Consider the following 24,165-nt stretch of genomic DNA (forward strand, 5'->3'; position numbering starts at 1 on the left):
CTGGCACGCCACGCAGGCATGGGTGCCCAGCGGCGCGTCGTGCCGCGAAGCGACAACGGATCCCAGGCGGCAAGGTCCGCACGAGGTGGACCCGCCCTGATCTGCATCCTCTCGCTCTTCTCGTTTCCGCAAGCCGCGTCTGTTCGGCCCACCTCGTCGCGCTTCGCCGTTACCCTCCTCGCTGGTCCAGCTGCGAAAGCGTGCTTCGCGCGACAACGCGTTCGCGCAAGACCAAGCCGCGCAGCAGCTCACCCACCGCAGGTTCCGACGTAACCGAGAGCGGCAGAGAGTGGAGACTCGCTCTTCTCTCCCTCGTCCAATGCTTCCCGCACGCTGCCAACTTGCCAAGGCACGCCAAAGAAAATACTTACAGCTCGAAAGGATGCAGAACCCTAAGCCTGAGCAGGGACGGACCCTGCCACCGCGCCCTCCGCCGTCGCCTCATCGATGTGGTGGAAATCGAGAATCTCGCTATACATCATGAGTAAAAACGGACCAAAGGTGTCAGCGAGAGTGTCAGGGGGAAAGAAAGAGGGTCCAGGAGGACGCCAGGGCATGCGACGAGGGCAAGGGCAGATGTTGGAGGAGAGACTTATCTTTCCACGTGTCAACGGGCAAGTCGGCGTCGTTGAAGGACCAGTCGAACGCCTCCGGCGCGACGGGCTCGTCGGTCGGGTCGTGGTACGGCGCGAGGTACTCGTGCGCGAGGGCCTGGGCGGCGTCGATGCGCTTGCGCGGGTCGAACACGAGCATCTTCTCGAGGAGATCGAGCGCCTGCGGGTCGGCGCCGCGGAACTTTTGCGAGAACGGGACGCGCTCGCGTTTCGGGAGCGACTGGACAAAGCGGAGCGTCTGCCAGGGAGGGGAGCGTCAGCGCGCGATCAACAGAGGACCAAGACCCCCGGAACAGTTCGCACGTTCTCCGAGCAGATGGTCTGGATGACGTCCTCGGGAGGCGTGCCCAGTAGCTCCGTGATGATGGAGAACTGGTTGACGTGGTCCTTGCCGGGGAAGAGCGGGCGACCCTCGAGCATCTCGGCGAAAATGCACCCGGCCGACCAGATGTCCACTGCAGGGGCGCAAACAGTCAGTCTAAACAACACAGCGCGCGAACGCGGGCGCATCCGGCGAGGGCGGCACGGCGAGAAGCGCAAGAGGGTCGAGACTAACCCGCGACGTCGTACTTCTGCCACGTGAGCATGATCTCGGGTGCGCGGTAGTAGCGCGTCGAGACGTAGCCCGTCATCTGCGGGTCGGCGAGTCGTGCGAGACCAAAGTCGCAAATCTTGAGGTCGCAGTTCTCGTTGACGAGGATGTTGCTCGGCTTGAGGTCACGGTGGACGACGCCGGCCGAGTGGACGTACTTCAGACCGCGCTGTGAAGAAGCAGGGAAAGTCAGGACCCGCCCTGTCCGTCGAGCACGAACCCGCGGCGCCGGGGACTGCCGCTCGCAGCGCAACGAGATGCAACCTAAACTCACGAGGATCTGGTACAAGAAGTACTGGATGAACTGCTTCTCGAGAGGTCGGCTGGTCAAGAGGCGGTGGAGGTCGGTACCGAGGAGTTCGGTGACAAAGTAGATGTCCTCGAGGGGCGAGATGAAGATGTCGGAGAGGGAGATGATGTTTTCGTGCTGGATGTGCTTGAGCAGCTTGAGCTCACGGTACGTTCGCTTGGCGAGCACGGGGGTGCCTGCACGCGAGACACGGGGCGAGTAGACGAGACGAAGAGTGGGGAGGAGGCGGTGCAGGGATGTGATCGAGGGCGAGTGAAGCAGATCGCACGGTCAGCGACACCGTGCCCGACGAACCGAGAGCATTCAGAGAAGGACGTACTGAACGGCTTCATACTGATCGCGGCAACGCAAGCAGCAAAACACACCGAAGGCATCAGCGTGTTGTCCCGGGGTGTTTTCTCGCACTTCTCGCGCCAGGATGCGCCACGAGTACCTCGACTGCTCGTTCAGAGCGACTCACATCTTCTTAATCGCCACCATCTGCCCAGTCAGCTGCGAGGCGAGCAAACGAGTCCGTCAGCCACCTCGTCCGGGTGCACAGGTCGCGTCGGCAGCGAGGCGCGCGGGGCACGTGAGAGGGCGCACCTCGTCCTTTGCCGAGCACACGAGCCCGAAGGCACCCATGCCAACCGGTTGCAGGTCGACATAGCGGCTGCACCGAGGGGGCGGGCGAACGCGAGGTGAGGGATCGTGGGGGCGGCAGCGGCGAATGGACGGGCGGCGGTGCAGGAGGGCGTGGAGTGGCAGTACGAGGGCGTGGCGATGCAACAAGCGAGTCCCAGGTCAGCGCTGGGCACCCACGCAACCCGCATCCTCGTCGTTGTCCTCGGGGCGTCGTGGCGGCTGGCTGGTCCCGTCCAGCGGGGTGGGCGCCGCCGCTGGTGCTGTGCACAGTGCACTCGAGCGCCCCGCCAGCCGCTCGTGTCCGCTCAGAGCCCGTACGCCCGCCGAGCGAGGTCGGTCTCCCCGATCAACCCGTCGCCTCGACCTCGTCGCTCAGCGACTTCGCGAGAGAAGTTGGCACACGCACGTTGTGACCTCGAAGACCGTGCCAAAGATGCTGAGCTTGACAAAGTCCGCCATCGAGCGAGGCGCTGGGGAGCGTGGGAGGGCAACAGGGAGACGCAGCGGACCTCTGCTCTCCTCCTGGACTCTGCCCTCTCCAGAAGGCGCTGCCGAGCTTGTCTTGGGGCCAACAGAAGCTGTACTGCTCAACGGTGTTCTCTCTGCTGCGTCCGGTCCGCGGCCTTGGCCTGCTTGCGTTGTCCCCACCTCGCACCTCTCCCCTCTCCTTTGTTGACAGTCGACGCTCGGCTCATGCCTGCGGAGGAAGAGCGAGGACTGCTCTGAATCTTGCCCGAAGTTGCTGGCGTGCGACTACAGCTCGTATGGCCATTTTCTGTCGCTTGAAATGAAGTTGACTTCGGCTCGCTCTCCCGGGATGACTGCAAGCCAAAGTCATTGGGCTCCTATGCCTGTCTTCGGACCGCGGCGGAAGGAGCGGCTCCCACAGAGCCCCGGAGAGCGAGCTGGGAGCATGTGCAAGGTTGCGGAGGGTATGCATGGTTTGTACGAGAGTGCGAGAATGATGCCACGACCGTCTAGAGCTCGTCCTTCTTGTGCTCCTTGCCCGCCGCGGGCGTCTCCTCAGAAGTCTGCGCCGACGTCGATGCCGATGCCGAAGCCGAAGCGGCCGTCTTGCGCCTCCGGGGCGCCTTCTTCTTCGCGAGCTTGTCCGTCTCGCGCTCGACCTCCTTGAGCTTCTTCTCGAGCTCGGCAACGCGCAGCACGGCGTCCTCGTGCGCCGCGACCTTGTCCTGCTTCTTGACCATGTCGTCGACCCACGCGCCCGTCTCGCGCGCGAGGCCCTCGAGCTTGGCGAGCTCGTCGTCCGCGAACCGTGCGGGCGCCCCCGGGTCGCTCGACGCGAGCGCGGTCGCGTTGGCGCGCGCCGAAGAGACAAACGTCGACGCGGCCGAGACCGCCGAGCGGAGGTCGGCGATGAGGGCCGGGCGCTGCAGCGCCTCGGTCGAGCGCGAGAGGATGTGCTGGACGAGTTTCCTGTGATTGAAACGGCGGGGCGAGTCAGTCAAGCGCCGGGTCAAGAGTGAGACACGCGTGAGGAGACGCACTCGAGCTCGCGCTTCTTCTCCCGCAGCGCCTTGGTCTCAGCCTGCTCGCTCTCCTCCCACAGCCACTCGTCCGTCTTGGCCTGCAGCTCCTTGACGGCGCGGCGCTCGCTCTCGGTCGACGCGGCGACAAAGGCGTCGCTCTCGCGCGAGCCGCCGTCGACGAGGTCGCGCACGCGGTACACGTACGCCTCGAGGAGGTTGCGCGCCTCTTCGCGCGCGAGCTTGCGCGTCAGCGCAGACTTGGCCTCGCGCAGGCTGTGCGAAGCAATCAGAACCAATTCGAGTCAGCGCGACACGCTCTAGACGGAGAAGACGCTCGCAGACAGCGGGCGGGACTTGGGTACGCACCGCTTCTTGATCTCGCTCTTCTCCTCATTGGGCATGCCCGCGCCGCCCTCGCCGCCCGCAACCACCTCGGTCTCGAGCCTCGTCTGCGCCGGCGGGAGCTGCGCCTCGGCAAGAAGGCGGTCGAGTTCGGCCTTCTCCTCGTCCGAGAGCGCCTCCTTCTCCTTGAGCGCCTCGGCGTCCGCTCCCTCTCCCGCCTCCTCTCCGCCCTTCGCACCCGCCGTCTCGTTCTTGCCCGCGTTCGCCGCCGAGAAGCGGTCGAACAAGCCCTTGAGCTTGTCCGCCACGCCGCCCTTGCCCGCGCCGCCCTTCGCGCCGCCGTCGCCCTCCTCTTCGCGGAGGACGAGCGTCGCGCGCCCGACCTTGACGAGCCCGCTCGCGTCGAGCTCGACGCCGACGCGCACGGTCGCGTTCGCGAGCTGCTCGGCCGTGAGGTTGGCCGTCGCGCGCGTGAGGCCGCCCACGCGCGTCGAGAAGAGGTGGCCCGAAGGGGCGTGCGGGAGAGAGGCCGAGTCGGCGGTGGAGGGGCGGTAGGAAAAGTCGAGCGAGAAGTCGCGCGTCTTGCGCAGCGTGAGCGTCTTGCGCGAGGCCGTCTTGGAGAAGGCGGGGAAGAGGTGCGTCGTGATGATGCGCGGGTCGGCGTCTGTGCGAGCGCGAAGGTTGATACCTAGTCAGCCACGCGAAAGCAAGCATCGTCGACGGCCAACGAAAGCAACCGAAGCAGCGCGCACCGGAAGAGCCCTTCTCGGCTTCGTACGCGACATCGATCCCAAACGGCGTCAAGTCCTGCACGCGGATGTCCTTGGTCCTGAACCCGCGCGTGACGCCCGCGCCATACAGCGCCGCGCCGAGCACGGCCGCCTCGTCGGCGTTGACGTTCTTGGCGATCTTACCCTCGCCGACGGCGTGCGCGACGGCGCGCTGCACGAGCGGGACGCGCGACGAGCCGCCAACGAGGATGACCGACTCGATCGACGAGAGGTCGAGCGCGGCCGACGAGAGTGCCGACGCGATCGGGGACGTGAGGTGCGACGCGAGCGTGGCGGCGCGCGCCTCGAGCGCTTCGCGCGTCACCTCGGTGCGAAAGTCGAGGTCGTCGATGAGCCCTTCGATCTGCGTGACGAATGCCGAGTCAGGTCAAGGGTTTCGGAGTGAGCGAGGGAGAGGAAGCGACGCACGCGAGCGGACGCAGCCGTGTTTGCGCTCAAGACCTGCTTGACGCGCGCCGCCTCCTTGAGGAGCTTGGCCATCGCACGCTTGTCGTCCGTGACCTTGCGGCCGGCCTCGAGCTGCTTGCCCGTCGTCTCGTCGAACGCCTCGACGAGCAAGTCGCGCACGATGCGGTCAAAGACGTACCCGCTGACATCGAGGTCGTGCGCGAAGCCGTGCACCGTGATGGACGTGACGTTCTTGAGCTGCGGCGTCTCGGAGAGCGAGAGGGGGTCGGGGAGCATGGCGGACTTGAGCGAGACGAGCGAGACGCGGAGGGACCCGGACCCGAGGTCGTAGATGAGGTGGTAGGACGGCTCGGGCGGGAAGGTGCGCGCCATGGCGTAGTTGACGGCGACTGGGTACGGTGCGATGGTCAGCTTGCGGTTACAGCGGCAAAGAGAGCGCGCGACGCACCCGCTGCGCCGTCGTTGACGAGCCCGACGACCCGGAGGCCGGCGATCTCGGCGGCGTCCATCATGCTCCTGCGCTCCTTCTCGGCCCACCACCCGGGGACGGTGATGACGGCATCGCGGACGGGCTCGTTGGCCTGCTCCTCTGCGAGCTCCTTTGCGTAGACGAGCTGGAACGCGAGTGCCTCTTCTACGGGGACGTTGGCGCGCTTGGAGCCGGTGCCGAGGGTCACTGCGGGCGAGTTGCGCGCGGTGCTCGTCTGCGGGAGGTCGAAGAGCGAGGCGTGGAGCTGGGATTGCGGGTGTGCGGGAGAGTGGCCGACGAGGAGCTTGGCCGAAGGAAGCGTGTCTTGCGGGAAGCGGGTCGACTGGTGGGGGAGCATCGTCAGCATGGTCTCGATGCTCTGGAGAGCGTTGTGCTCCTGCAGACGCACGATGGCCTGGGCGTCGCTGCCGACGAAGCGCTCGTCGCCGCGGAACGAGACGAGGGCGGGGGTCTTTCGGCGGCCCTCCTTTGTCAGGAGGACGTCAAAGGGGACGCCGGGCTTTACGAGCGAGGCCTTGAACGAGTCTGTGCCGTAGTCGACGGCGAGGAGGTTGGCGGCGAGGGAACCGGGGACGAGGAGGGCGAGGACGGCGACGACGAGGGCGAGGGCGAGTGCCCGCCGGTGTGGTGCTCGTGTGGGCATCCTGGCCACGCTCTGCTGGACTCGGTCCGGGCACAAGGGAGGGACGAGGAAGCAAAGGCCGACTTGGCTCGAGTGCGCCGTGGAAGCTGTCGACGTGTGCACTTTCGCCTGTCTTGGGCCGAGCGAGCGCGGTAGAAAATCCTCTCAGGCACTCTCGAGCACAGTGCGCCTCTGCTCGCTGCACTCTGCGGGCGTGCCGAGGTCGTGCGCCGCCCCACCTCCGCGCCTCATCGCTCGCAGCTTCCGCTTTCCCCTCCTCGCCCGCCTGTGCCAGCAGCCACTCTCTCGAGCGAGCGAGATGCAGTCGACACGGGGCAAGAGCATCCTCTGGGACCCCACCCCGCACTCGTCCCGCTTCCTCGTCGGCGGCACTGCCGAACTGCGCCTCTACTCGCACGACCCCTACGCCAGCGCGGGCACCGCCTTTCATGCCACCGACGTCGTCACAGAGCTTGCTGGCCTGCGTGCTTTCGCCTGGGCGCCGCAGAGCCCGTCTCCGCTCGTCGCCGCGGGCCTCACCTCGGGCCGGGTCGTCCTCCTGCGCATGGATGCCGCAGACGCCGCCGTTCAGACAGAGCGCGCACGAGCACCAGCCGCAGTCCAGATCAACGGTGCGCGCGAGGGCTGGCCCCTTGGTTCGCTCCACGAGCTCACGTTGTTCTTCTCCCGGCAGTGCGGCACTCGAGACCCTGCAATGTTGTCAACTTCTGCTCCCACCAGCCAGGTGAGGGCTGCCTCCAATCTCTCATCGAGCCTGTCTGACCTCGAGCGCATGACAGGCCTTCTTGCCGTCGGGCTCGAAAAGGGTCGCGGCGAATCTCTCCTCGTCTACGATGTCCAGCGCAGTCTCGACTCGTCCCCGTCTCCTCCGGCTCCTCCCTTCCCCTCCGTAAACAACCGCACCTACTCTCTGCATCGCGAGAGCTCGCAGACGGGGCGGGGCCGCACGCACTCTCCCGCCGGACCCGCATCTCCTTCCTCTTCCGCCGACCCGACCCCGCTCGTCTCGTTCGGCTCGTCCGAAGTCGTCACCTCTGCCGTCTTTCTCTCCGCACCCTCTGCTCCCGGCACCTCGGTCACCTCGCCGCATTCGCCGCTCCTCGTCGCCGGCATGGCCAACAAGTGGCTGCGGGTGTACGACCTGCGCACGCCGCCGTCGACGCTCAGCACCTGGACGACCCGCTCTGTCTACGGCGTGTGCGCCAACCCTCACAACGCGCTCCAGTTCTCGTCGCACGCGGGCGACGCCGCCGGCGCCGCCGACTGCGGCGTCGTCCGCCTGTGGGACCTCCGCAAGCCCATGGACCCGCTCCTCAGCTTCTCCGAGGCCGACGCCGGCGCGGGCCCCGCGGCGCGCAGCCGTGCGCCCAAGGCGCTTGCCGAGACGGCGTGGCACCCGGAGAAGAGGGGCGTGTTTGCCTCGCTCGAGAAGGACGCGGGCGCGGTGCGCGTGTGGGACTTGGTCGACGGGCCGGGGCCGAGGTACGTTGGCGCGGGGGCGGTGGGAGCGGGCGTGGGAGGCGTGCGCAGTGGGCGGGGCGCGGGCTCGCCCGTCGAGATGAGAGGGGGACGAGCGCGGGACGAGGTGGACGACCGGGACTTGCTGAGGATGCCGATTGTCCTCGACGATCGCAAGAGTGCGTTTCCCGCCTCGTGTTTGTCCGATCCCGTGATACTCACGGCCATCGCGTGCAGCCCGCCCGTTCCAGCACTCGCTCACCTCGTTTGCTTTCGCCAACGTGCCGACTTCCTCCCCTCACGACCTCCACTTTATCGGCCTGTCGCGCGACTCGACCAGCCCGGGCTCGTCCGGCCAGCGACTCGAGATGGTGTCGCTCCCCGCTGCACCGCATGCAGCCTTTCTCGAGCGCGGCGTCCTCCTCACCAGCTCGACCGCCAGCCAAGCCACGTTCTCGATCCCTACCGGCGCGAGCATCGTCAACGGCAGTAGCAACGACAACGTCGCACTCGATCTCGGCGAAGACCCGCTTTCGCCAACCACGCCCGCCGCAGCGCAGCTCTCGGCGGACGCGCACAGCCCGCCGCAAGACCGCGGCCGCGCGCTCTCTCTCATCGGCGTCCTCTCGCCCCCGGCCGCAGTCGACCGCAACGCGACGCCCCGCCCGACGCATCCTGGCATGGCGCTGCGGCGGATCTCGTCGACGACGGGCGAGATCCTGCAGCTTACGTCGTCCTCGTCGGCGCTCGACGCTGCCGGGCTGCGCAGCCTCGGCACCGACATGAGCGTCATCCTGCGCCAGCGCGTCGAAGCGGGCTACGGCTCGGACGCGCTCGTCAACGCGTCGCTGTGCGGCGCCGAGGGCGGCATCGCCGAATTCTGGCACTGGATCGCGCGCGCGCAGAGCCTCGCGCACGAAAACTCGACGGCCGACTACGACTTTCGGTTCCGCGGCGTGCTGCGCATCCTCCTCGGCTTCCCCTCGGGCATGACCAACCCGGCGCTCTCGGCCGCGTCGTCGACGTCCTCGAAGAACTCGTCGCCGCCGGCCTCGCCGCGGTCGACGACGCCGCGCGCGATCCACCAGGACATCATGCGCTCGATCCGCCGCGGCGACGAGGCGCAGACGAAGCATGCGGCGTACACGGCCGCGTGCGCGACGCTCGTCGCCAAGCGCAGGCTCGGGACCACGTTTGCCATCTCGAGCGGGACGCAGTTTGCCGCGCAGCGCAAAATCGCGCTCAGTGCGTGTGGCGCAGAGTGGGAGGAGCCGTGGGAGTCGGTGTGCGAGAGGTGCGTCGGCGCGTCTCCATTGGAGGTCCTGCTCGGCACCGTCGCTGACCTGGCTGTCTTGCGTAACGGTTTCGATGCACAGGCTCGCCAGGGAGGGCAAGCACGAGCTCGCAGCGCGCCATGCCTTCTTCTCGGGCCAGATGGAGAAGACGATGAACTTCCTGCGGCTGTGCAAGGGTGCGTTGTCCTACTGGTAAGAGGGGCCCGCTCGACCCTGACCTCCATTCCGGTGCAGATGAGAACCTGCGCATGCTAGCGCCCATTGTCGCCGCCTACGTGCGCCCTCCTCGGCGACCTGATCCAGCCGTGTGGCGCGCTGACGAACCCCCCTTGTGAACAGCTCGCCCAGAAAGACACGCTTCGCGGCGGCTCGGAAGAGTCGAACTACGCCGCGCTGTGCCGGTCGCTTTCTTCCGACGTCGAGACGCCGTGGGTTCGTGCCATGTTTGCGTTCCTTGCGACGAGCGACTGGCGCGAGCTCGTCGACGAGATGGGCCTGCCGCTGCGTGACCGAGTCGCCGTCGCGCTTCGTTTCCTTTCCGACAGCGAGGTCCGCCCATTCGGATGAGGCACTCAGGCTATTGACTGCGTGCTGACTTCTACGCCCCACAGCTCATCCCGTTCCTGCAAGAGCTCGGCGACGAGGCGCTCTCGTCGTCCGACCTTGAAGCCGTCGTGCTCTTCGGACTGCGCAACGACGGTCTCAAGCTCCTCGGCTCGTACGTCGACCGGACTGCCGACGTCCAGACGGTCGCCCTTGCGTGCAGCTTCACGAGCCCGGGCCTGATCCGTGCCGACATGCGCGTCCAGCGCTGGGTCGACGTCTACCGCAAGCAACTCGACCGCATGCAGCTCTACGCCGCGCGCGCCATGTTTGACGCTGCGCGCGGGCGCCGTGCCCGCGCGGCGTTCGAGCAGGCCAAGTTGGCGGGCCGGAACGCCGAGGCGAAGGAGGTGGCGGCGGCGATGCGCAGGACGGCGCCGCCGCAGATCGTCGTGAGGTGCCAGTTCTGCTCGACCAACATCTCGGCCGCAAAGAGCGCCGGCGGTTTCGGCGATTTTGGCGATGGGAGGAGCGGAGCGGGGAGCGGCGGGATCAAGGTGCGCTCGACGACTCGCCCAATTTTTCTGTCTGTCCGCTCAGGTCTGCTGACTCAGTGACTTGCGGTGGCGCAGTCGACTTTGTGCCCTTCGTGCAGCAAGCAGCTCCCGGCCTGCTGCATCTGTCTTGAACGGCCATCGCTGCACTCATTCGATGCACAAGGTCGTGCGTACCGCTCGCTCTCTTCTAGCCTGCACGGCGTACTCACCCGTGTTCCATTTCAAATAGCCGCTACGCTTTGTTGGTGCCAGAAGTGCCGCCATGGAGGGCATGCGTCCCACCTCCTCTCCTGGTTTGAGAGTATGCTGCACGTCTCATTCTTTCGAGCTCATTCTGACCAATCACCTGTGCAGCGTCAAGTGTCTGCGCCGTTGCGGGCTGTGACTGCGAGTGCAACAGCGGGAGATGAGGCAGGAGCGGTCTGTCGTCGATCGGGATTGTCCTTCGGTTGTGCTCGTCTTCCATTGTTGCCATACTATGCGCATCTCTCCCGCAACGCAACGAGAGCAAGCATAAACAGTGCGTGCATACATTGGGGGGTACAGGTACATACATGCTGCGTCTATGGTGCTGAACAACAAAGCTCTTCTTGAACACCCGGGCCGGCTTCTACACGCGCCTGTAAGCGTGCAGGTCCACATCGTCTGGCCCCGACTCCTCCTCGACTACCTGCGTCTCGACGGCGACATGAATCCTCACGCCTTGGCGATTGTGCGCGTCCTCCTCTTCCTCACTCAACGGCTCGAGTGCATCCTCGGCACCGATGCGAGCAGGGCGGCTGTACGACATGGATTCGAGCTCGTCGCTCGTTGTCAGGCCCGTGACGCTCGCACGGCGGTTCAGAGGTCGGCTGCGGATGCCGACTGCATTGGCGAAGCGCGAGTCGGACGAGAGGAGGTGCCGGAGCGAGTTGATGAGGAGGAAGGTAAGGGAAACGTCGACGCCGACGAGGTACATCCAGGGAACGAGGAAGAACGAGACCTCCATGCTGTGCGCGGGCGGGAGGAATCAGTTTTCCGATCGAGCTCGCGGCGGGAGAGGCACGAAGCGCACGTCGTCCAGGACCGGAACACCGACAGAGGCGAGATGGCGAGCCAAAGTGAGAGGGCGAGGAAGAGAGTCGCCATGAGGACGATGGCGCCGAGGAACTGTGGGTGAAATCGGTGAGTTGACGCGTTTGAGATTGAGACCGAGAAGGACGCACCACGAAGAGGTCCCACTCGATCTTCTTGAGCGCGAGAAGCTGCTTCGCCTGTTGTCGCTGCGAGGCGCTCGCGGGCGCCGTGTCTTCCGCGGCGTGCTTGAGCACCGACATGCTCATCCCCTTGTTCTCATCATCCTCATTGCCCTGCTTCGCGAAGAACACGTGCTTGAGCAGCGTCTTTTGCGGAGGAGGGGAGTTGAGGTGGTTTGGGTCGGGCGAGAGAGGGTGCGGCGGATCGGGCGAGTCAGGGGGCGTGGAGGAGACGGCGCTCTCGCCGACGGGACCGGCAACGGGGAGGCCATGCACACTCGATCGCGTCCCGAGAGTTGTCGTTCGGATTTGCGTCGACAGGCGTCGCGTGTTGAACCTATGAACGCGAGAGATCAGCTGGGCGCGATACGCAAGCACACCACGGGGCTTGCTCACTTGATCTGGCGGCGAAGCGTAAACAGCAAACCGAGGCCGCCGAGGTTGACGGCAATGATGACCAGCATAGCAAGCACGTATACTCCGAAGCCGGACCGGATCATGCTGGACATCAGAGGGAAGATATCAGAAAGCGGAACCAAAAGGCTCGAGGAGTAGACACGCACTCGAGGAAGAAGTCGAGCTTGTCGTTCAGCTCGTCCAGCAACGGTTGTATGACTGCAGACGCCTGTTCGGGAGTATCGTTGCCAGACGTGATGCTGCGGGACAGGAGAACGGTTCGCAGGCCGAGGCCGTACTCCCACGTATGACGCCATGCAAAGGAGGTGTAGACATTCAATACCTGAGGGACTGACCGTCAGGACCCGTGCTCAAGAACGAACTTTAGTGCGTGGACGCACGAGGACCGGGACAAGGATGATCACGAGGCCGACGATGTAGAAGGAGTTGGCAAAACGCGGCGACAGGAGATGCCGCTTGGTCGCTTTCTGCGAAGACAGCACAGCTGCCTGCAGGTTGGACCACGACGAGATCCAGGCGTGAATAATGAGCGGGACCCTGTACAGATCGAGCGGGTCAGAACATTTCGACGTGAGATTTCAAGCTGGGTCGCAGACGCACCAGATGAGGCACCGCCAGAAGTACGCGCGCTGCTGGTACTGCTGTAGGATGACGACACGGCGGAAATTGATCACGTAGCCGAGAAATACCGCGCAGCCGACGAAGCTGAAGACGGCGAAGAGGGCGTGTTGGCTGCGTACAAGGCTTGGTCAGCTTCGTCCGCAAACAAACGAAAACCCTCTGCCACTCACTTGCCGACGATGTATCGACCATTGGGCCGGGTGACGAGCTTCCACAGCCAGAATCGCTTCTCTCGCCGTCGGTATTCCACCGCCATCGTGCAGAGGTAGACGAACGAGATGATGATCCCGCTGTACACGCATGCATCAGCGTCACCTTCAGAACAGGAGTTTCCAGACGGACGTACTAGCCCATGAGACCCCAAAGAACGTACAGCCTAGCCGCGAAGCCCGGCGAAGGCAGCCGGTTGAAGACGGCGTGGATGAGTTCATAAACAAACGCGTACGGGTTGACGTCTGCAGGAATCTCCGGCAGCTGGAGGATGCCCATGTTGCTTGCACCCTAGGCGAGTACGGCGCGCAAAAGGCGGCTGACGGACTAGTGGGCCGCAGTGTTCAGCGATGGCTGGCGCGACAGGGATGATTGACAGCAGGCGCGCGCGAGCTCAGCCCGTGCCAGCAGTGCTCGCGGCCCGAGGCGCGGAGTCGTGTATAGAGGGGGAGGGAGACGTGCGATCCTCGAAATCCACAGCAGGGCGAGGGACAGCAAAAGCCATCGAAGCGCGGAGGGAAGGCTGAGACGCGAGACGGAAGGTTGGACTTCCCGATCCGGTCAAATAGGCCGCCGCGCAGGGCGTTGGCCTCGACCAGGCCCTGCACCGGCTCAATGAACGGACTGCACGAAGCCGTTGTGGGCAGCATGGCAAGAAGCAGGACGGTGAGGGACAGGAATCGACAGCATCGTTGCGGTCCGGCCCTTCAGAAGAATTAGAACAGTTGCGATAATAAGGGGGATCGCCAGCTCTGCTGCTCCCCTGGCGCATCAGCACGTTCAGGCCCGGCGGGAACGGCGAGCTCAGTCAACGAGGGAGTAGACGGACGAGGGGAAAAGAGGCTCGTGCCCGTCCGTCCGCAACCGCGACGTCCCTCTGTCATGCGACGATGAGACACCATTCTCGCCTTCAGTCTCTGCATCTTCTCATGCTGTCAGCGCTTACAAGTCGCTACGCCGAGCCTGTAGACTACGCCGAGCTCGCAGTGGCCGTCCCGGCGCTATCTCCTTTGTCGGTCTCAGCCTTCCCGCTTGGTGCTCGCTGCAACTGCCTCTCACGTCTGCGCGCTCTGCCGTAACAGCTTGCGACCGGGTCGAGACAAGCGTGCAACGATCGACTTCCGCGACGACGCGGCCGTGCGGTGCGTCGCAGTGCATCACGGCCGTAGACACCTCCTGACCGCTCTTCGGCTTGCTTGCAGAGCTTTGAACCAGGCGCTGCTTCTCCGAGACTTCAATATCAAGCTTGAGCTTCCAGCAGATCGGTTGTGTCCGACGGTACGTCTTTGCCCTGCGCTGAGCTCGATTTGGCGGGCTGATCAGCCTCGACACTTGCAGGTTCCGAGCAGGTGCGCCAAGCGAGTGAGGCCTGCATGACCTTCAGACTGATTGCTGCTGCTACAATAGACATGAATACGCCCTGTTCGTGCTCCGACTTGCCCTCATGACCTCGCCCGATGCCGTGACGCCGACGACGCTTCCGCCGCTGGTTGGCGTCGACGTGTGGGTCGGATACAGTGTCCGCTATTCTTGAGCCCACTGCTGAATCACACTCTACTGCAGCGGTACTGGCGCGTCCGCCATCTATCCTATGCTTGCGAGTCGCACGCTATCTCGGCTGTCGCCCGTTCCATCCAGTCGCCTTCGCATGTTTGCCACCGACATCGACTCGCACTCGCTCGACTGGGCGCGACAGAACGTTTTCTCAAACGGTTTGGCTGAGACGATCTCGGTCATGCAAGTCGACGCGAGAGGCGCAATCTTCCCGCCTGAAGTCGTAAATACGGTCAACATGTGGGTGTTCCACTCTGCTTTGCCTGGCGCATGGTGCTGACTGACTGACGCCTCAATCTACCAGTATCGACTTCACCATGTGCAATCCGCCATTCTACGCTTCGCAAGACGAAATCGATGCCTCGCTCGCAGCGAAGCAGCTCGAGCCGTTCGCTGTGCGCTGAAGCCATCAGCGCCTTCTGATGTCGGCATAGCTGACGTGATTATACTAGGTGTGCACCGGGGCTGACAACGAGATGGTCACGGATGGAGGCGAGGTCGTCTTTGTCTCGCAGATGGTGAAAGACTCTGTCGCGCTAGGCAAGACTAAGATTCGGTTCGTTTCTGCCCTCGACTACATGGTACCGTACTGAGCGCGATGCGGGCGCAGCTGGTTCACAACACTCCTCGGCAAGTACTCAAGCATCGCACCGCTCGTTGACCTGCTCAAGTCGCACCAGGTCCGCTCGTGATGGTCTGCGCCTCGGGCCAGCCCAACTGAGCTCAGCAACTCCGCAGATACATAATTACCATGTCATCGCATTGCCGCAGCACGGCCACACAGTCCGCTGGATTCTCAGCTGGTCGCTTCAAGACCGACGCTTCCCTCCGGTCCGTAGCCTCTCTTGCCGGCGCGCTGCCACTGTCAAGAGCGACGAGATCTGATCAAATACGATGCACTGCAGGACCTCCTCTACCTCTCGCCCACCCTCGACTCTAAAGCCGACTCCACCACCTCGTCCCCTCTGTCGTCATCCGCATCCTCGCGCTTTCCGCTCGCGCGCTTCTATTCGCCCGCTGTCACCCCGTCAACCTATCGCACGCCCTTGTCGCTCGACATCTCCAGCGCCCCAATCGTGCGAGACGCGCTAGACGAGGTGCTGCGAGAGCTAGTAGGGTCCGGCGGCACTTCGGGCGCAGCGGGCAGTGGAGCCGATGGCGAGGAGAGGGCGGTCAAACGGCCACGTATGTCGCGCGACGAGTCGGGGCAAGCGAACGAGGCGGCTTCGGAGCGCGGTGCGCTGGAATGGCGTTGGGACGGGCGGGACGCGGCGACTAGTGGAGAGGAAGGAGGCGAGTCGGGGGACGAGGTGTGGATCCGGGCGTGGCGCAACGTCTGGTCGCGCAAGGCGCGGCGAGCGGGCGTGTCAACCTCGTCCCAACCCGGCAAAGCCGCAGACCCGCCCGTTGCAGGCGCACCCGCTGCGCCTGCATCGGACCTAAACGTCGCGAAACAGCTCAGGGATCCGGCTGCGCCGCTACTCGAGCTGCGCATCCGCCTAGTGCAACCGGCACCCGCGTCGCCGCCTACCGCACAGTCCTCTTCCGCCTCGCCGACCGCGACGAGCGTCGCCCCGGCGCAGGTGAAGCTGACGGCGCACTGGGTGCGGGGTCTCGATGCGGATCGGGCGGCGTTTACGGGACTGTGGAGTTTCTTGTCGAGGAAGGTTGGGGACAAGCTGAAGGCGCGGGCGGGTGGCGCGCAGGTGGGAAGGAGAAGCGGAATGTAGGAGAGGGAATCGGAGGATGCGCAATTTGCCGTGCGCAGCGACGAGGCGACTTGAGAGCGCTGCCAGCGTTGGCTCGCGCAGGCTTCTCAAGGAAGCGCAATCATGTCGCCGGAGAAGCTGACACGCTGCTTGGTCGTAAAAATACCCGCCCGCGGGCACGGCGTCGATTCGACCGACACCTCGCAGATGTCGAACGGATGCGGTGCCGAAATGACGGTGATGTTGCGCCAGATGAACAAGCACACATTCTCGAGGGTCGAAGGGCGAGAGAGGAAGAACGAGATGTCAACGTCGAGGTTCTTGTTGCTCAAGACCTCGTGTATCGCAAGCCCTGCCATCTCTTCGAGTACGTTTGAGCCGCCGACTTGGCCCCTGCAGAGCGCAACAAAACAGGATGAGCATGTGCGTCGAAGGAGGCGGAGCGGAGTCGGCGGCACGCACGTCGACTTGTAGACGGGTCCGCGGAACTTGAGCTCAAAGTTGTACGTGTGGCCGTGCAGCGCCATCGCAGCCACGCCGTACCGCAGCTCGTTCTTCTCTTCGGAGAGGTTGGATGAGTAGAGGCGGTGCACCGATTGGACTGAGTGGGAACAGGATGAGCGAGCCGCGCATGCGACAAAGCCTATTCGGCTGAACCCGAACCCACCGCTCGTACTGAAGCACAGCGTGACGAGGGGCGCTTGTTCTTCGGCCCGACGAGGTGCGGAAGGTGCAGGTGATGCAGAGCTCTGAAGCGGCTCTTGAGACGGCGAGTCGACTTGCATTGCGCAGTTACGCGGTCGGCGCGTAGGAGACAATTCAGCAGCGCGTCGACGGTGCGAGGCAAGCGATGCGAACGAGGAAGAGCCGATTGAGGGGACGACCTCGACCTCGACGACCTCGAGACAAGCCACGTTCGTCTCAGATGTGATCTCGAACACGCAGCAAAGCAATCTAGTGGGCAAGCACAAGCGGGCGTTTCGATAACAACAAGACTTGATTACTTTGATTGTGCGGCTTCGCCCGTGCCCTCCCTCAACCGCCAACGCGCTGCGGCAACAGACGGCCGGCCCGGGTCCCATCTCACACCCTGTTCTCGGCGTAGGCGCAGACAGCCGCGGCGGCGCCCATGCCGACGGCGACAACGCCCCATACGCCGTGGACGGCGCCCTCGAACGACCAGCTACCGCGGCTCAGCCCGAGGCTGCCCGGTCCACCGGCCGCAATTTCTTTGAGGAGCTGCTTGAGGTTGCTCAGCACGCCGGCGGGCGCCTCGAGGGGCGTCGCCGGGCCGGCGAGGACGTAGCCGCGGAGGAGCGCGAGCGCGAGGCGCGCGAGCGCAAAGATGAGCGGGTTTGGAGGCGCGAGGCTCGTCCACGCCGAGGCGAGGGACGAGTCGCGCGCGTGAGAGTGCGAGCTGCGGGCGCGCGATCCACCCGGAAGGCGGCGCAGGCGCTTGTCGGCGTGCGACGGGAAGGGCGCGAGCAGCGCGATGGCGAGCGGGATGAGGTACGTTGTCGCGACCCAGAGGCCGAGCGCCGCATAGAAGGTGCGGTGGAACAGGACAGAGAGGACGGGGAGGTGGAGCGTGAAGGACGGAGTCGTCGCGCGGTGGAGCCAGTCGTGCGGTCCGAAGCGCTGTAGATCAAGTGTCAGACAGGCATTTGACAGTCGAGTCCAGATATGCACTTGCCTTGTCAACCCAGGGAACAGCCTCGTAGACGATCCAGACCAGCTCGGCCACGAGAATCGCGCCGATGACCACCCACGGGCGGCTCGTCTTCTCCTGCACCTCCTCGACGAAGCCGGCGGTCTCGCGCGCAGCGAGCCTCAGGCTCGCCGAACTGCGACGTGCCACAAGCGACAAGGACCGGCTTGTCTTTCTGCGCAGCGAAGCGGAGGCCGGGACAAGGGCGCGCGCGTCCGGGTCGGCGTCGTCGCGGTGCAGGAGCGTGTCGAGGATGTGGTTGTTGAGGATTACCTCGCGGTACGTGCTGACCGGTGCCTCGTCGTCCTCGGCGGGCGCAGGCATCGCATCCGTGTCGTCGTCGAGTGCGGAGCCACCCATGCTTCTGCGCGAGCGGCTTGACGGCTTCTTGCCCTCGCGCATGTGAGCCCAGAGGTCCGAATAGCGCGGGTCCTCGCGAGCGCCCGGATTGGCGCGGAGCTCATCCTTGATGGCTTCGATGAGGTCGGGGCGGGTCAAGCGGTCCGACGCGAGCGACGAGCGGATGTCGAGGTCGTCAACAATGGCGAGAAGCTCGTCCTGCACCGCGGTGTCAGCAGATGCTCGGCTAGAAGTCCGTCACACACACACACACCTTGCGCTTGGTCTGGAGAGCGCCTGCGATGCGGGAGATGCATAAGAACTACGTCAGACGAGTGCGAGGACGGCGCAGAACAGCTTGGGACGCGCCAGTGTAGGTCGACATGGCGCTTTCCGGCAATGCAATACGCAGCAAGCAGTACAAGCAGCAGCAAGAGCGTGCGAAATGGTTTTGCAGCCGATCAACAACCGCAGCTTTGCCGCCGTCGAGGAGGTCTCCCCTCTTTCTCTGCCTCGCGCTCGAGTTGGGTCAGGGCAGCATCGCAAGGCAGTGCTACAAAGGCCTGGCAAGCCGTGCGAGAGAGCTCAGCTCTCTGCTCGCTCTCTGCTCATCGCTGGCGGTCTCGTGCCTTCTCATCTCTCGCTCGTCTCACGCGGGCAGCTGGGCTCGTGGTGCAGTGTATGCGCCGTGGGCGCACGCCGTTGAGGTATGCCCACGCTCTGGCGCACCGCCCACGCTCAACCAAGGGACCGTGTGGTCAATGTGCGGTGACGGCGGCGATCGTCGGCCACTTTGCTCGGCGTCCCTTGCTTCTTTCCGCTTAGCTTGTTCAGATTCCGTGTGCCGCGCGACTGCGCGAAGAGTGGGCGATGACCACATCGATGCGCCCCACTCGGCTTGGCCTGATTGTGGACCGTGGCAACGTTGCTCGCAGTTTCTCTCCCTCCTTCTTCTCTGCTCCCTCCCTCGGCCCTTGCTTTCCCAGTCTGCGAGATGAAGCTTCTCGCGTTGGCCGCTTTCGCCTCCGGCGCCTCTGCTGCTGTCATCGCTGAACGTCAAGTCCTCATTTCCTCCGCCATCGCTTCGGCGACTGCGACAGGCGCTGAGCCTCCCGTCGAGAGCGCCAGCAGCTCGATCATCTCTAGCCTGGAGTCGGTCACCGGATCTGCCACCACCTTTGCCGGGTCGAGCGCAACGGCCTCGAGCGCCACGGCCTCGAGCGCATCGGCCTCGAGCGCAACGGCATCGAATGCCATTTCGGCGACCGGCACGGCGGGCAGTGCGTCCAGCGCGAGTGCTTCGTCGACGGCCACCTCGTCGTACCCGACCCCTCCCGCCGCTGCGCCTACGGGTGTTGCGCCCGAAGGCGACTACTCGGGCCCGCTGCGCCCGCAAGTTCACTTCAGCCCGCCAGTCGGTTTCGTGCGCTGTTTCCTCGCTCCTGCATGCTTTGCTCCACGACTGACCGGTCGACATTGCAGATGAACGACCCGAATGGTCTCTTCAGGGACAGCAACGGTACCTGGCACCTCTACTACCAGTGTGCGGCACAACTCGTGTCTCTTTCGGTCGTGCTGCCGCGGCTGACCTCGTTCCGACACAGACAACCCGACCGAGCTCGTTGCGGGCAACCAGCACTGGGGTCACGCCACTTCGCCTGACCTCTACACCTGGACAAACCAGCCCATCGCGCTCTTCCCGCCGTCCGAGGATGCCGGCATGTTCTCGGGCAGCGCCGTTCTCGACCCGAACAACACGTCGGGCTTCTTCAGCAACGCGACCGAGGGCGTCGACAACGTCGTCGCGATCTTCACGCTCTTCACCCCGGAGAAGCAGACGCAAGACCTCGCATACTCGCTCGACGGCGGGTACACGTTCGAGTTGTATGAGCAGAACCCGGTCCTCGACCTCAACAGCACGCAGTTCCGCGACCCTAAAGTGTTCTGGTACGAGCCCGACCAGCGCTGGGTCATGGTCGTCGCGCTTTCTGTCGAGTTCAAGGTTCAGGTCTACACGTCGCCCGACCTGAAGGAGTGGACACTCCAGTCCGAGTTCGCGAATGCCGGTGATCGGGGCCTTCAGTACGAGGTACGTATCGCCTCTCTGCGGTCTGCATGGGGTTCCGCGGAGGCGCCTAGCTTGAGCTGACCCCAATCTCAAATAGTGCCCGAACCTGTACGAAGTTCCAGTCAACGGCACCGACGAGCGCAGGTGGGTCTTGTACCTCTCGATCAACCCGGGCGCGCCGCTCGGCGGTTCCGTCGGCCAGTACTTCATCGGGTCGTTTAACGGCACGCACTTCGAGTCGGACGATGCCGCCGTTCGCTACGACGGGTTCGCGTCGGACTACTACGCCGAGCAGGCGTTCTACAACACTGGCGACGAGGCCATCGCGATCGGCTGGGCGAGCAACTGGAAGACGACGAACCTGGTCCCGACGGGCGCTGAGGGCTGGCGCTCGACCATGGGCCTTCCCCGCCGGCACACGCTCGTGAACTACACCCGGCTCGGCTACGTCCTCACCTCTGAGCCATACCAGCTCGAGACGGTGCACAACGCGTCGCTCCTTGGCAACGGCACCGAGACGGCCACGCTCTCCGGCAACGATTCGGTCGAAGTCGACTTTGACGCGCCTGCGGTGCACTTTGCGCTCAAGGTCTCGCTCCCGGACAATTCGACCTCGCTCCTCTCGGACAACTCGACGCTCACCATGCGCCTCGTCTCGTCTTCGACCAACGAGTCGCTCCTGATGGGCTACTACTACGGTGGCTCGAACGCAGGCACGTCGTGGGTTTCGCGCGCCGAGACGGACGGCTTCTCGCACCCGCTCTTCAACGAGAAGTTCTCGCACACGGGCGTCGACCTCGCGACGCGCTTCGACGGCGTGTGGGACCGCTCGATCCTCGAGTTCTTTGTCGACAACGGGACGTTCCACGCCGACGCGACGGCGTTCCCGACGGCGCTCGTCGACCGCTTCGAGGTTGCGACGGACGGCATGCCCGACGGCGCCGAGGTGACGCTGCGCCTCTGGGGCCTGCGCTCGACCTGGGAGCAGTCAGAGTGAGCGGCGAGCATGCGGTGTCGTGACACTGTGGTGCTTCGCGACCTCCAACAGCCCTTTGTGCATACCCAAAAAGACCCTGCAACAAGTCTGAAGTTCCTGGACCGCGGTGCTGCCGAGAGTCCATCGCGTTGTGAGCGGAACGACGAGGTCGAGGTTCGAAAGTGGGCTGCATCGCCCCAGCACGCTTCTTGCAAAGGCACACTGTCGCGAGAAGCGTCACAGAACGTCCGCAGTCTCACTGCGGCATCGCAAGGGCTGCGCGCGAGATTGCCGAGGTCGACTGCGAGGGGCGGTGCTCGCTTGGCCCTCTCGACTCCTTGCCTCTCGTTGCTTCTTGTGCTTAGTGCTACTGCAGAGACTCAGTACACAGTCAAAATAACGTCGCAGACCGCCTGAGTTGCGCCCGTGCTTTCGCTCCACCGCTGCAGCCTCCCCCCACCTCGCAGCCCGCACGTCTCGCATCAGCCCTCAAATCGCCCCCGAGCCATGAAGCGACTCTTCCACAAGAACAAGCGCACCGATTCGAGCGTGAGCCAGCCCCAGACGCCCTCGCCAGCGCCGCACGACGCCCAGACCCCGTCACCGCAGCCTCCGAACAGCCACGGTGCAAGTCCGTCGCCGCACGGGCAAGCGCAGCGGCAGCAGTATCAGCAGCAGCAGTTCCAGCAGCAGGGATACAACCCGCAGCAGTGGCAAGGCCAACTGCCGCAGGGTCCGCCCGGACAGCAATATGTCCTCGTTCCCGTTCCCGTCGAGGCTCTGCACCAGCAGCAGCAGCGCCCTGGCCTTCCTCGGCCGCCACGGGTGCAGGACGTTGGCAATGCGATCGGTGCGTGGCTTCGAGTGACAGAAGGAAGTCGCAGGCGACGGAAAGCAGGAGCTGATCTGGCTCGTTCGCAGGATGGTCTGTTGCCATGCCTTCGTTCGACACGGCCTACATCCTCCACTTCGCCGACTACCTCTCATCGAGCTCGAGTGCGAGCAAGGAGGCGGCCAAGGCGCTCATCAAGGAGTTCAAGGTGTGTGCAGCCAGTTCCCATCAGCGAACCGACCTCGACTTACACTATACTCGGATGCAGCATGCCACGCCTACCGCGCAAGAGCGTGCAGTGCGCTTGACGGGCCTGCTTGTGCAGAACACGAACGACCACTTCAAAGGTGCGGTCCCTTGTTCCTTCCTCGCCTCATCCCCGTCTCACGCCCGTTCATCTCACAGAGCAGGTCGCCGGCAAGAAGTTCCTTGCAGCCATCACCGACATGGTAGCCAACCCCTCCACGGCGCCCGCCGTCAAAGTCATGGTCTTCCGCGTCCTCTCGCCGCTCGCGTTCGACGCGCACTCGACGCCCGCCCTGCGCCCCGTGGGCGACACCTTCACGCGGCTCTTGCAGGACCCGAAGACGTCGCTTCAGTCTTTTCCGAACGATCTCGACGCCACTTCGCCGGCGTACCAGCCCGGCGGTGCTCCCCTCGACCCTGACGACCCGCTCCTGCGGCCCGAGGCGCTCCTCTCGCAGTCGGGCCGGCGAGGGTCGCGCCGCCCGCGCGTAGACCGCTTCCCGACGGGTATCGAGCAGATGCGCGACTTGCGCCGACGCGCGGTCGAGGGCAAGAGCTGGGCCGCGATGCTCAGCGAGGCGGTCGCGCTCGCAGGAGACGAGAACGAGCCGAGCAGGGGAGGAGGGAAGGGGAAGGGCAGCCGGAAGAAGTGGGAGGACATGACGTCCGAGGAGAAAGAGATGGCGCAGGTAAGGGGAGAGGGGCCAGATGGGATCGAGGTTGTCGGTGGTGCGGACGAGGAGGTCGAGGTGCGAGAAGGACTCGAGGCGAACGAGGTCGTTCAGGTCCGTGAAACTGCCACTCTGCTTTCACTACGCCTCAGTCTGACAAGACCATGTATGTACAGGAGTTCCACTCGAAGTGTCTCGAAGCGCAGGACTTCCTCTCGACGAACCTCGACTGGGCGTCCGTTCAGGCGTCACAATCGCGCGCAGAGGCCGATGCAGACGCGACTTCGCCTGCGCAGACACCGCAGATCAGTGAGCCGAATGGCGCGGGCGACCAGTCGCACCTCGCGAGCAACAATCCGTTTGCGGCCGTCGTTGCAAACGGCGGCGTCATTCCCGAGGACCTGCGTAACAAGGTGACCGAGGAGGAAGAAGTCCTTAGCGAGATGCTGAGTGCCATGACCGAGGTGGGTTGACCGCTTCCCAATCCCTGCGTTGCTTCTACAAGCTGAACCTTTCTCTCGCAGATCTCGGACGCCCTCCACCTCTACGCGCACCGCCTCTCGCACTCGCGCCAGACTGCGCAAGAAGACGCCGAGCTCGCCGCTGCGCTCGACCGTTCGCGCTCCGAAAACCGCGTCGACCGTTTTGCTGGGCAGCACGGCGGTTACGACCACGCGGCCGACCGCAGCCACGACTATGGCGAAGGCGGCTCGTCTGCTGCCCCGGCGGCAGATCCATTCGGCGACTATGGTGCGGCCAGCAGTGCGTTTGGCGCGCCAGGCGCGCACACGGGAGGATCCGGCGTCGCAGCCGCATCGCCGTACGACGGCCTCGAGGCTCTCGAGGGCCTCTCTCTCGGCCACTCTTCAACTCCGCAGCACCACCCCTCTTCGGGTCTGACGCAGTCGCCGGCCTTCTCGTCGTCGAACCCGTACGCCTCGCTCTCGGCTGGCGGCGACGCGAACGGCTACCAGGTGCCAGACCGCGCGAACGCCTACTCGCCCGAGCTGCAGCCGCCGCAGGGACAGACGGAGAGCTCGTTCCTGCGCGAGTACGTCCCCATTCAGCCTAGCCAAAAGGCGCTGGGCAAGCTGCGCCGCGTGAGCCAGGGTGCAGGTGCGTGTCTCTCCTTCTCCCTCCGCATCGTCTCGCTGGCTCACTGACGTGCTCGCACGCTTGTAGAACCCGAGTCGGACCCGGCGGAGCGGCAGGAGCAGCTCGAGGCGGCGCTGCGGGAGAAGTACGAGCGGAACTACCGCGAGGAGCAGGAGCGGCGCGAGCGAGAGGGGCAGTAGATAGTCGGGATAGGGTTCCCGTAGCCGTGTTATCACTTTGCCGTTGGAATACCTTGTGTCAGCTGTTCCAAGAACGCAATAAGCGTTGCCATCTCCTGTGCCCCTGCGACGCGTCCCGACGCGTGCA

General features: G+C 64.7%; 9 protein-coding genes across 9 annotated transcripts; 4 read left to right on the plus strand and 5 right to left on the minus strand.

The window, feature by feature from the left end:
• Window positions 1-392: 392 nt before the first annotated feature.
• On the minus strand, window positions 393-2,599 carry HOG1 (mitogen-activated protein kinase HOG1; the record flags this gene model as incomplete). Its single annotated transcript, XM_076649921.1, has 9 exons — window positions 393-471; window positions 605-852; window positions 918-1,069; window positions 1,171-1,375; window positions 1,481-1,692; window positions 1,836-1,849; window positions 1,977-2,008; window positions 2,102-2,168; window positions 2,547-2,599. The coding sequence occupies 9 exons, from the start codon at window positions 2,597-2,599 to the stop codon at window positions 393-395; spliced, it is 1,062 nt and encodes a 353-aa protein (XP_076504561.1).
• A 518-nt stretch (window positions 2,600-3,117) lies between these two features.
• On the minus strand, window positions 3,118-6,304 carry JCM10292_004998 (uncharacterized protein; the record flags this gene model as incomplete). The annotated part of the gene is made up of 7 exons (XM_076649922.1): window positions 3,118-3,577; window positions 3,649-3,903; window positions 3,997-4,636; window positions 4,725-5,106; window positions 5,172-5,560; window positions 5,620-5,983; window positions 6,050-6,304. The coding sequence occupies 7 exons, from the start codon at window positions 6,302-6,304 to the stop codon at window positions 3,118-3,120; spliced, it is 2,745 nt and encodes a 914-aa protein (XP_076504562.1).
• A 298-nt stretch (window positions 6,305-6,602) lies between these two features.
• On the plus strand, window positions 6,603-10,567 carry SEA4 (Sea4p; the record flags this gene model as incomplete). The annotated part of the gene is made up of 11 exons (XM_076649923.1): window positions 6,603-6,915; window positions 6,978-7,028; window positions 7,084-7,941; window positions 8,000-9,056; window positions 9,139-9,233; window positions 9,292-9,332; window positions 9,397-9,606; window positions 9,669-10,157; window positions 10,233-10,323; window positions 10,387-10,458; window positions 10,512-10,567. The coding sequence occupies 11 exons, from the start codon at window positions 6,603-6,605 to the stop codon at window positions 10,565-10,567; spliced, it is 3,333 nt and encodes a 1,110-aa protein (XP_076504563.1).
• Window positions 10,568-10,767: 200 nt separating this feature from the next.
• On the minus strand, window positions 10,768-12,919 carry JCM10292_005000 (uncharacterized protein; the record flags this gene model as incomplete). The annotated part of the gene is made up of 9 exons (XM_076649924.1): window positions 10,768-11,146; window positions 11,212-11,306; window positions 11,363-11,729; window positions 11,789-11,893; window positions 11,956-12,131; window positions 12,190-12,346; window positions 12,410-12,541; window positions 12,601-12,720; window positions 12,777-12,919. 9 exons carry the CDS (start codon window positions 12,917-12,919, stop codon window positions 10,768-10,770), a joined length of 1,674 nt encoding a protein of 557 aa, XP_076504564.1.
• Window positions 12,920-13,569: 650 nt separating this feature from the next.
• On the plus strand, window positions 13,570-15,924 carry JCM10292_005001 (uncharacterized protein; the record flags this gene model as incomplete). The annotated part of the gene is made up of 11 exons (XM_076649925.1): window positions 13,570-13,652; window positions 13,723-13,782; window positions 13,843-13,918; window positions 13,979-13,989; window positions 14,048-14,143; window positions 14,204-14,434; window positions 14,499-14,589; window positions 14,647-14,750; window positions 14,805-14,874; window positions 14,933-15,025; window positions 15,100-15,924. 11 exons carry the CDS (start codon window positions 13,570-13,572, stop codon window positions 15,922-15,924), a joined length of 1,740 nt encoding a protein of 579 aa, XP_076504565.1.
• Window positions 15,925-16,010: 86 nt separating this feature from the next.
• JCM10292_005002 (uncharacterized protein) lies at window positions 16,011-16,688 on the minus strand (the record flags this gene model as incomplete). The annotated part of the gene is made up of 3 exons (XM_076649926.1): window positions 16,011-16,296; window positions 16,366-16,504; window positions 16,571-16,688. 3 exons carry the CDS (start codon window positions 16,686-16,688, stop codon window positions 16,011-16,013), a joined length of 543 nt encoding a protein of 180 aa, XP_076504566.1.
• A 298-nt stretch (window positions 16,689-16,986) lies between these two features.
• JCM10292_005003 (uncharacterized protein) lies at window positions 16,987-18,335 on the minus strand (the record flags this gene model as incomplete). Its single annotated transcript, XM_076649927.1, has 4 exons — window positions 16,987-17,541; window positions 17,597-18,169; window positions 18,225-18,247; window positions 18,296-18,335. The coding sequence occupies 4 exons, from the start codon at window positions 18,333-18,335 to the stop codon at window positions 16,987-16,989; spliced, it is 1,191 nt and encodes a 396-aa protein (XP_076504567.1).
• A 609-nt stretch (window positions 18,336-18,944) lies between these two features.
• On the plus strand, window positions 18,945-21,015 carry SUC2 (beta-fructofuranosidase SUC2; the record flags this gene model as incomplete). Its single annotated transcript, XM_076649928.1, has 4 exons — window positions 18,945-19,373; window positions 19,433-19,493; window positions 19,555-20,039; window positions 20,116-21,015. The coding sequence occupies 4 exons, from the start codon at window positions 18,945-18,947 to the stop codon at window positions 21,013-21,015; spliced, it is 1,875 nt and encodes a 624-aa protein (XP_076504568.1).
• A 486-nt stretch (window positions 21,016-21,501) lies between these two features.
• On the plus strand, window positions 21,502-24,038 carry JCM10292_005005 (uncharacterized protein; the record flags this gene model as incomplete). Its single annotated transcript, XM_076649929.1, has 7 exons — window positions 21,502-21,844; window positions 21,916-22,034; window positions 22,095-22,173; window positions 22,232-22,857; window positions 22,920-23,207; window positions 23,268-23,859; window positions 23,926-24,038. The coding sequence occupies 7 exons, from the start codon at window positions 21,502-21,504 to the stop codon at window positions 24,036-24,038; spliced, it is 2,160 nt and encodes a 719-aa protein (XP_076504569.1).
• Between the last annotated feature and the right edge of the window lie 127 nt (window positions 24,039-24,165).

Source organism: Rhodotorula paludigena, assembly GCF_050403205.1.
Source record: "Rhodotorula paludigena JCM10292 DNA, Rt_paludigena_JCM10292v1_ctg29, whole genome shotgun sequence".
In the NCBI taxonomy this organism is placed as follows: domain Eukaryota; kingdom Fungi; phylum Basidiomycota; class Microbotryomycetes; order Sporidiobolales; family Sporidiobolaceae; genus Rhodotorula; species Rhodotorula paludigena.